Source organism: Salmo salar, chromosome 15 (assembly GCF_965601325.2).
Source record: "Salmo salar chromosome 15, fSalSal1, whole genome shotgun sequence".
In the NCBI taxonomy this organism is placed as follows: Eukaryota; Metazoa; Chordata; class Actinopteri; order Salmoniformes; family Salmonidae; genus Salmo; species Salmo salar.
Genome location: NC_138305.1, coordinates 39,950,854 through 39,963,248, shown reverse-complemented (window position 1 = coordinate 39,963,248; position 12,395 = coordinate 39,950,854). Strand labels below are relative to the sequence as shown.

The window sequence follows — 12,395 nt, the reverse complement described above, 5'->3', positions numbered from 1 at the left end:
CTACTAACTCCACATCTGTGACCAATTAGTAGTAGATATTGCCTGTAGCTTCACATTGTTTCCTCACCAATGTAAATTATGTTATGTAGAAGGGCCCCAACACAGGGGCCTAAACACAAATATGTTTATTTTCATCATGGCGCCTGCAGTAGCCGTGTTTAGTAGTATTGTGTTTCCTCATTGAATGACCCTGTGTCTCCCCCTCCCCTCATTTCTCCCTGCTGTGTCGCCCCAGGCTGATGGAGCAGCTGCTGGCGAGGGAGAGAGAGTACCAGGCTGTCCTCCAGCATGTCCTGGATGAGAGGGAACAGGAGATCAAACTTCTGAGGATCCGCTCAGAACCCATCGGTGAGCACGTCCCAACATACACTAGTACACACCTTTATCTGAGCGCACAAGAGCATTAAAAAGACTGCTTTTTAAATGCCTAATGGAAATATTTGTACAACACAAACATCAGGAAACAGACAATGCATATGATTTGATATGTCTACTATGATTGGTTATATGGTGAATATATGGTAGATGTTAATAGTTGTACTTATGTGTGTGACAGATATGCCTACATCATCTGTGAGCCAGAAGAGCCGGTCCACTGTGAGCCATGGGGACCCAGAGCTGATCAAGTGGCTGAGACTCCATGGGGCTGACGATGACTCCATGGACAGGGTAGGTCCTGAGGAAGCCCAGCCCCCGGCCACGTCTGTTTTAAATGGGTACATTATGTAAACAAACTCACGTCCATGTAATCCTATCCCCCTATACTGCAGTAAACAGTTTGCAGTGTTGTAAAGCTGTTAAAACTAATGGCCTGGGTGTACCTGGAGGCTATTCATTGATTGTTAGTACGCTTCATGCATACTGTATGTGTAAAACCTTTATAACAGATACACAGTTGAGCACCATCTATTGGCCTAGCTTAATCTCTTTCAGGCACCAATGATTTTACCCATGATCCATCTTCCATTTTGTAGATTTTGACCGAGGATTACACTTTGGATGACCTTCTCCAGTATGTGATGAGAGACGACCTGAAGAGTTTGGGATTAAGGTACACAACATACAGTATTCTCTCCTACACTGTCAAATACCCAGCCATGTCAAATACCTGATTGAAACACTGTAATATCTCAAGTCCGTCTTCATCTTTCTCTTGTTTTCCTCCTCAGAGGTGGGATGCTGTGTAAGCTATGGAAGGCCATTACAGACTACAGACAGAAACCAGTGTGAGGAGCCCTCGTGTGGAGTTAGCTACCTCTACAGTACAGGACCTTTAGCACAAGCACAACAACAACAACAACTCGGTATTCTCCTCAACACTCACCACTGCACTTAAATCTCAGTAATTATCAGACCAAGACTCAGTCCTGATGGGGGACAGTTCCAGTGTAGTTTATCATGAATTGACACATGAGTTGTTTTTTGGAAATTACTATTTTGAAATGGGGTTAAGTGCCACTGGTTTTATAATGTTCAACAGTTATGACACCGGCGCCAAGATTTACAGGGCAAACAGTGAAACATATCTGAGAATTTAACCTTTAAATGTTATTAGGTTGTAGAATTTTCTCCTTACTATCATGTGTTTACTATCATGAGATTGACCATTTTCTAAAACAAGCCTGAGAGACAAAATACAACGTTAACTGATGTGTTTGAGCTGCTGTACATTATCTTGATAAACAACATTGCTATTGCTAGTGGCTTCTTATCACTATTTTATTTAACTGTGTTTTATGGATATGCCCTGCTCTCATTGCCATCACTGCATGCCTGCCCTTTTGTACTTGTTTGTTTAACTGGCATTGAAGGCTTTGAAACATCATGACTCTTGACTTCATTTGTTCAAGTAATTTTTTTTAACGTCATTTACATATGTTAGGTATATTTTGTGTTATTTTTTGGGGTAAATTATGTAAATATATAGCACATTTTATTGACAGTAAATTACTATTTTCAGTGACACAATTTAGAAATGGCTAGATGTCCTATCAAATATGTAACGCAAATTTGTGTTGGGGGGTTCACAGCAAAGCTGGCGCTGTTATAAGCCTTCTCACTTAAACCCTCATATCCTCCTCCCCGTTTGACCTAGAGACTTTAAACTTTGTAAGTAGGCGTCTTTCCTCATGCTGAACAAATTTGCTTCAAGGACCCATAAGGTGTGTCAGGATAGATTTTCCTCCATCTTTGAAACTTATAAAATGAATTTTTGTTGAAATGTGTCCGTTTTGTTTCATATTCATGATAGATTGATGACATTATTTGTGCAAAAACATATTATTGTGTAAACAAAAATGTGTCTTAAAAACTTAACTGTGAAATAAAGGGTAAACTGAAATAATGCTTAGGAACACAAATAATGTGTCATGGTTCTAGTAGCCTAATATTAAATACATATTCAGTTCTTCTTAATCCTGCAGATATATCTCTATCATAGGGAGATGCATAAAACCAAAACTGACTGAATGTGAAACATCATCCGTGACATCAGGGATTGGTAAAAAGATAGCTGAGTTATTGATAAATCAGGAAATCCGATTTTACGTGTCCATTTAAACAACTGTAAATCCACTCCACAGTGGCCTATCAACTTGAAACTTGTCATCACTATCATGGACATCCCTAACATGAGCCACACTGAATTTGGTATTGATATTTCAAAAAACAAGGAAACCATTAACAACTCATTCTTTGCATATGTAATGCTAATGCTCAAATTCACCTTCCCCTCATGAACCATATGTCAGATTAACTCCAGATGTTGTATTTAGACTCATGGTTGCACATAAAGGATAGATCGTTCCTACATGACAGAGTGCTTGCTTTGTTACCCAACCGATCTTGTCCTTTTTGTCATCCTGTGAACCCTATCCATTGCTGCTCACAGCCATATTCTCTAGATTTTATTGATACTGGCAATGGAACAAAATTATGATGTAGGAGGACCCAATTAATATTTTACTCTGTAAAATGTATGGAGTTTTATTTAGCCTGCTTTCATTTGTAGCCTATATATTATCTTTAAAAATGCAAATGCTTTAAATCAAATGTATATGTTTGAATGAAAATCATAACTGAAAACCCATTTTCATATTGTTATACCACCAACCTGTTCCTTTTTTATTTCAAATATTTCTGTCAGAAATAACGTTTTGTTCAAAGGTTTCCGTTTTGTTTCATATTCATGATAGATTTATTACATTATTTGTGCAATAACATATTGTTATGTAACACAAAAATTTCTCTTAATGTAAATGTGAAATAAAGTGTCAGCTGAAATAATGAACTGAATACCAATAATGTGCTATGATTTCAAAATATTCACAGGTCTAATAGCCAAATAATATTGAGTAAATATAATTTGTATTACTCTTGCAGACATATCTCAATCATAGGAAGTTGCATAAAACCAAAACTGACAGGTGTGCAGAGACTGAACACCGTGACGTCAATTCTTTCTTTAGTCCTCCAATCGCTGTGGATGTCCTGCGCTACAGATGTTGTGCCGCTCCCAGCGCAGTGCTATCATGATACCGACAAAAAGCCTTTAGCACTGCATTTTTTTTTTAAAGAAGCAAAGGTGCTCATCTGGGACTCGAGATTATTGGATATGAAACAATATGATGCTTTTTCTTTTGCGTTATATGTTTCTTGTTTTGAAATAAGGGCCTCTCCTCATCCATCGGGAAAATAGCTGAGAGGGATGCCATTTAACTGCGTAAACATAATGGCTTTGGCTCAGCATCATCGACTCATTACGTGTATGCTGCTGTTATGTATGGTGACTAGCATTCAAACCCGGTCCTCTCAAACATTAGACTTGAAATCTAAAATATCTGGGGTGGAGGAGCTCTTAGAGGAATTCCGCAAGCAGCTGCAACAGGACCAGACATATACCAGGGAGGAGGAAGAGGTGGTTGACGTCTGTCTGGCTGATTTCAACGCCGTAGAGGAGCACATCATACGAGCGACTGCCTCCATTGAGCAGGGAGCCACCTTCCTCTCGGCGCCTGACCGGGTGTACAGTTGGAAAGACTGTCTCCATGCCTGCTGCGCAGACCCTCACTGCACGGTGGCGGTTGTCCAGGAGGACCGGAGACAGTCGGACGACAGCCTCAGCTGCTATTTGTTCAGCTGCACCTATAGAAATAAAAACGTTTGTTCATTCGCAGCACAGGCAGGGTTTAGCACCTACAGTCGGGCTCACAATACAACAGGACACCTCGTCTCCAGCAGTGGCAATGGAGATGTGAACAAATTGGTCAATTTGATTAGGAGGCCTGAGGAAAACCCTACAGTTGATGATGACACTCAAATGCCAGGTGAGGTTCTGTCTGCTGTTAATTATATTGAATATAAATCACAGGTTTTCAATAAGATACAATATACATGCAAGTGTATTGCTTATGACAAAACATTCATAATACATAACTGGTTGCTGGTAATTCTGTTCTCACAACCACTAGCAATTATCAGACTGGTGTTTGGCTTGGGTTAATAATTTGCTATTGCCCCCTGCTTCTAAAATGAGATTTAATCTAAATGTGAGTCCAGGTGTGTTTGACAAGGTTAGTTCTGACTGGGTTGTTTCCAGACATGGACGAGCCGCCCCGCAGTGATGCCGGCCAGGATGTAGTTATCCAGCTGCCAACTAACTGTGCGGTACTGGACGGCCGGGACAGTGTGGACGACCATGGGGTCACCCTCTATGAATGGGCCCTGGTGAAGGGTGACCCGGCCATCAACATGAAGGTAAACACTAACACTGAAGAGTGCACTGAAAACAATGAAGGAGGAGGCATTGGTAGAAAATGTGGGGCAGGTAGCCTAGCAATTTAAAGAGGCTATCCAGCAGCCGGAGCGTTACCCCGGGTCTGAACGAAAAAATTGGTGGCAAGTGAGCTGGCAACTGGAGGGTTGCTAGTATCAAATCCTCGATGCCATTGCCTGCCGGTGTGCCCTTGAGCAAGGCATTTAACCCCCCACAACAACAGCTCCACGGGTGCCCAGTGTAGCAACCTCCACTCCAACCGGTATGCCGGTATGTACGTGTGTCCTGTCTGAAGATGGATGATGAGGAGGAGACCTGGCTGACGACTGTGGCACGTTTTGTGAGCATGGAGATGCCAGAGATAGCCAGACTAGTAAATTGGGCTAACAAACAGAAGTTAGGTTTTGTCGCAATGCCATCAGTGCATGTTCTGCAAACAATACAGCGGATGAAGGTGCGGCATGAGCGAGGTGAACGGATAGACGTGGTTATGGATAGCGAGGAAGAAGGAGAAGAGCTGAGTGGAGGGAAGATGTGTGTTGAGGAAGAACTACAGACCGTACTCTGCTGTGTCTGATGGCTCAGTAATTGAACTTGACGAGATGAAGATGAATATCTGCGGTGGCAGGTGTGATGAAGACCTCCGAGTCCGGGACTCGTCTCGATGGTCATGCAAAGGATGATTCTGGCCCAGTAGGAGCGAGATTTTGGGGGTAAGTTGATCCCTGCCTTTTGGAGTGACCCATATGTAGTCTCAGGCTGGGTAGAAAATAAATTGGCTACTGTTAATCGGTGAAGGGAGCTTGAAGTAGACTTGTGATGATTTTCTGGGTTTCTTCCGCCCAGAGGGAGCGGCCGCTTCGTGTCACACGCCTCGTGACAAGACCGGTGACTTGCTTTGCTCTCCGGAGCAGGGCGCTTTTGAACGGAGTGATTACTGGGGTGGCGTTAAGTGTTGAGGTGGAGTTACTGAAATGGAATATTCCCTGTGTCTGTGATGCCCGCCGTTTGGTGCGGCGCAGACCCGGTGGCGAGCGTGGTAAAACTGAGAAGACACTGTCTGTCCTTTTGAGTTTTGAAGCAGAGCCTTTACCTGAGAAAGTCATGTTAGTATATGTCAGCTTTCCATTGATAGAATTTATGCCAAACCCACTAATGTATTTCAGATGCCAAGCTTATGGTCATGTTGCAGCAGTGTGTAGGAGGGAGATTCTGAGATGTGAGAAGTGTGCAATGGGACAAAGGAATATGTAGTATCGGTGGAAAAAACAGTGTGTGCCAATGTTGCTGGGGATCAGAACTGCCTGATGCGAGAGAGACAAGTTGAGGTTGCCAGTGTCAGAATAGAACAGAAGGTGTCGTATACTGAGGCAGTGAAGAGAGTAGAGGATGATGGGTCAAGGGTGAGTAGTAGGCCTAGGCCAATACAGAGTGGTATGGCTTCTTAGCATTCATTGCCATGGTTATCAACTGTACTGCAGAAATGGAACTTAAATCACAGAGAATAGATGATGTGGTGGCAGCTGCAAAGACTTGGGTGTACAAGTTTTTACTGCAGAAGTTACAAGGTGTGTTGAACGAAAGTAGTGGAATAGTTTTTTTGTTTTAGTTTTTTTACTAAATAGTGATATATAGGTGTAGGGTTTGTTGGTGCAATTTTTCCCCTTCCTTTTTATTTTTGTATCACAAAATGGAACGGGATCGACCACACACTAGATGGCGACATGCACAAACGAATGTGCCAAAGCCATGATACCAAAGAAGACAAAGAAGAAGTATGTGTACTTCTGAGGGCTTGGGATAAAGCAGAAGTCACATTTCGGTTGGACCTTGTGTACAATTGACCAATAAAGTGATCTTCATATTCATCTTTAAAGATGGGTAAACATAGTTTAGAAGAAAAACGTTCTCCTCAGAGTTGTAATCTTGAACATCATAATGTTGCACTGTAGGTGGCTCTGGTATGGTAGGTCTGAGAATCATGGCTGTCTCTCTGTTAAAAAGTGAGCCATACACTTTAGGTATGGAGTAAGGATGCTGTGTTTGCAATAGAAAACCGGTGTAGGCTAGGCTATAAAACAGGTATAATGTAGAACACACACAGTTAGCGACTAACCTGATGTGTTTAGTTAGTCATGTGTAGTTAGTAGTTAGTCATGTGTAGTTAGTAGTTAGTCATTTGTAGTTAGTAGTTAGTCAACATGGATGTTTGCATGGTGCAGCCAGAGATCCATAATACTCTGCTGCATATATGCAGATAAAAGGTTATTATATCCCAACCTGACCCAGGGACAAGAGCCCTATTGTGGGCTGAGAAGTGATGTGAGTTTTTAGTTATTGTGGAAAACTCGTAATGAACATGACTCTCTTAACAAACTTGGCTCCGATAAATGCTTTGTGTCATTATGTCATGGCGTCCATGAAACCAGCCCAATGTTTCCAGTAGACTGTGTCTTTGCTTTCTGTCTGAAATGTTATCCCTTTACCTCTGTAGGTGACCCAGCCAGGGTTACTGAAAATCAGTGGTCTACAGGAGGGTTCCTTTACCTTCCAGATGACTGTCACAGACACCGCGGGACAGAAGAGCTCAGACAATGTCACTGTGACAGTGCTGGCTCCAGAAAACCAAGCTGAAGGTGACAAACACTTCCATCTCCTCTCTCAGTGAAAGTTATTACCAGACAGATATGCCTTCTCATGTTCATCTATCATTCATTAGTGGATCTCGCCTCATTTTTGGCTAACATCAACAGCAATATTTTGTTGTTGTGGTAAAATTGATTTGTGCTTTTCTGTGAACCTGTTGCCTGCAATGAGTACGAATGCATTACAGACAATTAACTTTGCACTGCAATTAAATCCTTGCCTCCATGGATTGAATCCATTGTATAATGAAAGTGAGCCTGCTCCTCTAGTAAAATGTCTGGCTGCCTGATATGGCCATTCATATGAGCAGGCAGGGAATAATTGTAATCTATTCACTGCATTGAGGGGCCATGGATGAGATATGCACATATGGATGAGATAAGGAACTCAGTCTGGCGTTCAACTTACTCTTGAAAGTTGTAATAGTAGAATGCACAAGGTGCAGTTTCTAAATTGGGTAGTGCATCATCAGTTCCTCTTGTCATGTTAGTCATTGTATACCTTAGAGAGCTATTTAGAACTTGTCAGAAATGTCCAAAATCAACTAACCCATGTCAGCTAACGTTTTTCAGCTAGGTTTTTTAGCCCATTTTGTTGTAATGTTTGAGTCACTGAAATATCACATGAACACACACAAGACATGACAAAATGTGTAGAATTGCAGGAAATGAGCTTTAAAACTTCAAAAATGTCTGGAGCTATAGATCACTGTCACAAGGCCTATATAAGATGTGTCTAAACCTATAAGCCATGAATATCCTCTAAGACAGATATTACAGTAACGTAATGGATACAATGTACTATTATTATCACATTTTTTCTGTCATATCCCGAATTCCAACAAACATAAGATGGGTGACCTATTGAATACACAGAACAGCACTTTAACAAAGCAACCATAGGAAGGCTTTCAAGTATACCTGGGGACTGTCATACCATGACGGGAAGCAGAATTGTCCAGACCGCTCGGACGAGGATTTCTGCCAGAGCTGTGAGTCACTCAGTCTGTCTTCCTCACACTGATAGCCACAGAGAGGCAGGAGCTCCAGGAAATGGTTGACTTCGCTGTAAAAAATAAAGGTTAACCCTGGGAATTGGCCTATATGGATAGGGCTAAATTGAAATGTTTCTTAGAGAATAAATATGAAATGCATAACCATGGTAGCAATTGAAAGGGAATCGTTTGGAGATAATGGGAAAATTATTACACCAAAGGTGAGGACACAACAGTTCACATGACACAAGTGTGCATTTTACATTTACTGTACTTTTTTCCTGCATTTGTTGATAATGAAATCTTCTGGACTATTCCTGAATATTCCAGAAAAATGTGGGGTAGGTGCAACATAAGACCAAAAAATGAAAAGGGTTTGAGTGAGAGGACTAACTGGTGTCTCCACGTGGCCTCTCCACAGTGTGCACAGTTCCTAAGTCATTTCAATGCACTTTATGACTCTAAGAAGAGTTTTCAACTATAAGGTCGTTTTTTTTTTAGCTCTCCTAGCTGTGCCGTTGAGGAACTAGAGCAAGCACACTTGTAGTTATTTTGTTTGGAACACAACCCTGCATCCCCCGCCATCACATGATTGTTTACGCAATCCCCAAAAACGTTCCATTATAAATTGCAATCTGGATCAGGTGGGCATGATTTAAATCTTGTTCTATTGTCAACATGACTAGCTAAGTTATACAATACAATATTACTGTGTTAGGCTTTCACAGGGCAATTCAGAGAAACAGATCACCATTTTGGTGCGCATAGAAAGGACTCATGAGTGTATTCAGGCGTGTGCGCTGTGGCAAATTTTCTTCACAATAAACAAACAGGCTCATTCTGTTCAGAACAACCCAGTATGACGCCATGTCATCTTGTAACTGTACATCAAACATAGTGATAATAAACGTTGACACTGTATATGACATGACTTTTATGATTTGGAGATGTGAAGTACACATTTGGATTCAAGGGTTTCTGGCTTGAATGACATCAAAGCATATTTATTATAATCCTCAACATCTCATCTTTCAAAATAAATAGTCATCTTAATTTACAGGAGGGATGGGGATAACTTGTCGTGAGCAGTGTTCAAGTTCAGAACATCTGTTACTCAAAACCCACACAGCAGCTGTCAGTCAAAACTCATCTTACCGTACAGCCACTATATTCCAGTTTAAGCTCTTATTAGTGCCCAAATCTGCCATTTTCAACCCGTATATATGGATACCAGTGTAAAGGGTTACAAAAATGAAACGTTGATCATATTGTAATATAATAATACAAATAATAATAAAATAGAGGGCTGTAGGTTTCCTGTGTGGACTTGCGTGTATTAGGTTGGATTGTAGTTTTCAACTTGATCGTACTAAGATGGAATGTGGTTTTAGACTTGATCGGACTAAGATGGAATGTGGTTTTAGACTTGATCGGACTAAGATGGAATGTGGTTTTAGACTTGATCGGACTAAGATGGAATGTGGTTTTAGACTTGATCGGACTAAGATGGAGTGTGGTTTTAGACTTGATCGTACTAAGATGGAGTGTAGTTTTAGACTTGATCGGACTAAGATGGAGTGTGGTTTTAGACTTGATCGGACTAAGATGGAGTGTGGTTTTAGACTTGATCGTACTAAGATGGAGTGTGGTTTTAGACTTGATCGGACTAAGATGGAGTGTAGTTTTAGACTTGATCGTACTAAGATGGAGTGTAGTTTTAGACTTGATCGGACTAAGATGGAGTGTAGTTTTAGACTTGATCGTACTAAGATGGAATGTGGTTTTAGACTTGATCGGACTAAGATGGAGTGTGGTTTTAGACTTGATCGTACTAAGATGGAGTGTAGTTTGAGACTTGAGTGTACTAGGACGGATTTGTATGGATGCTGTACAGTCTGGAATATCAGAGCAAGGAGGGCTGCAGTAAATGAATGATGAGCAGGCGAATGTATGTTTGTACTGTGACTGAGAGCCCAAGATGACCCTACCCTGTCCTCTCTACAGTTGATGGGAACAGGAAGACAGTGATCCACCCTGCAGGTCTACCCAGCCCACACAGGCCTGTGGCCCAGCCAGAGGAGACTGAGGACCACTCCATGGCCCAGGGTGGACCCAGGAAGAACATGGAGGAGGCCAGACCAACTCCACCACAAGCCCCACAGACTCCACAGTCTGGTGACTGGAGCAAGGCAGTGCCCCGAGTCCTACCACAGCCAAGTCACAGTGAACAGGAGAGCCCTGTCTGTCAAGGTACTGTCATTGTGTAGCTATTATCTAGCTAGCTATTGTGTAGTTACTACCTAGCTAGCTATAACCCAGTAGGCAATTTAATGCACATCAAAACACCATATAAACAGATTTAAACACAAACCTATAATGGTTAACATCAACTACAGCTGTGAAGGAATTAAATCCATTTGGCATGTCTGCACATCATTCCGGTTGGCCAGAGTTTTGTCTGTGCTAGCGGAGAGCAGAAGGCCTTTGTGTGTTAGTAAGTGCAGAGAGAGGCAGATTCTCCCCTGCAGGCAGCCATTGAGCCTCCCCCCACCACCAAACACACAAAGCTGATCTGGAAACGTTGGAGCAAGGCAGAATGCAGGCCACAGGGGCACTGTGAGACATGAAGGGCTGGGACAGGAGTGAGCCTGACAGGGGTCCTTCATTCCCATGTACCCCCTGAGCGCTGGAGCAAAGCACTCCTCTGTCCTCTGCCATATGATCCCTGGGTTTGGCTAGCCTGAGACAGACGAGGCAGGGTACTTCCCATGTTACCTTATCACAGACTTTTCAGAGACCACCTGACCAAATCTCTCCCTCCCTCTTGCTCTCTCTATGTTCCACCAGACCAAATCTCTCCCTCTCTCCCTTCTCTGTCCCAGCAGAGCCCTGTGCAGCGCCCCCTGCTGTGGGGCCGTGTAAAGGCGTCTTCCCACGCTGGTTCTATGACCCTGTGGCTGAAGAGTGCAAGCACTTCATCTACGGAGGCTGCAAGGGCAACCATAACAACTTCCTGCAGGTGGCAGACTGCATCAATGAATGTATAAAAAAAACAGGTGGGATTTTGCTAGTAGAGTACATTTTTGAAGAATTATCTGGATTCTGATGTGCATCATCATTACATATTGTATGAGGTGTATAAAATGTAGGAATACAATTATGCAAATGAATAATGGAAACAAAATTATTCAGGTCCCGCTAACAAGCAAACGACCATGGCACCTCCCCCCACCGCCAAACACACAGAGACAGGTACATTTAATTATCTTGTGATAATTACGCCTGAACATGATCATTAATGAGCTTAGTACAATCTCTCACCTGTTTCAGTCTTACCCAGTACATTTCCTGCGGAGGAACCTAAAGTGACCATGAAGTGGCCAGAGATCAAACCACTACCAGAGAGTGACATGTTCCCAATATCCAAACCACATTCAGTAATGGGAGGACACCCAGGACCTGAGTCAGGTCTGTTCAGCACCTGCTGCTTATCTGTTGATCTTTACAAAGGCTGTTTTGAATTCAAATAACATTTTACCTACACACTGAAGAAGGCTGTAAAACCGAAACGTCTGTATGCTATCCCTGATGCAGTGAAAATAATTAAAACATTGAATAATGAAGGAACCTTTATGCAGCATCTTCTTGAGTCCAAACCCATTACATCCCTTTGTTTGTCTGAATTGGCAGGTTTTGTGCACCAGCCAAGCTTCTGGGAGAGCGCCATGGTTCTCTTCTGATCTGTTCTTCATCCTTATCAACTTATAACTCTGTAATATAATGTTATACATGCAGAAATACAGATAGTATATGACAGGTGCCTTTCTCTCTTCTCCCCTGCAGGTGCTATCCTGCCATTGGCTCTAGGCCTGATCATCACGGCTTTGCTGCTGCTCATGATTGGCTGTCGCCTGCGGTTGGTCCGCCACAAGCTGAAGAAGGCCCGCCCCCTCACCACTGAGGAGTCTGATTACCTCATCA

At 42.4% G+C, this 12,395-nt stretch overlaps 2 protein-coding genes across 2 annotated transcripts in view; both read left to right on the top strand.

Moving 5' to 3' along the window:
- LOC106571336 (mitogen-activated protein kinase kinase kinase 5) overlaps positions 1–1,825 on the top strand; it is a 59,294-nt gene extending 57,469 nt beyond the window's left edge. Inside the window, exons 27-30 of the mRNA XM_045695654.2 lie at positions 236–348; positions 557–669; positions 975–1,051; positions 1,170–1,825. Of these exons, the coding sequence (XP_045551610.1) occupies positions 236–348; positions 557–669; positions 975–1,051; positions 1,170–1,230 (364 nt within the window). The 3' untranslated portion in view covers positions 1,231–1,825. The remainder of the gene's footprint in view (positions 1–235; positions 349–556; positions 670–974; positions 1,052–1,169) is intronic.
- Positions 1,826–3,092: 1,267 nt separating this feature from the next.
- On the top strand, positions 3,093–8,450 carry LOC100286587 (low density lipoprotein receptor-related protein 11). The gene is given in 2 exon segments (NM_001146526.1): positions 3,093–4,141; positions 8,339–8,450. Coding segments are annotated over 2 exon segments (540 nt in total). The 5' UTR covers positions 3,093–3,706; the 3' UTR covers positions 8,444–8,450.
- Positions 8,451–12,395: the final 3,945 nt, after the last annotated feature.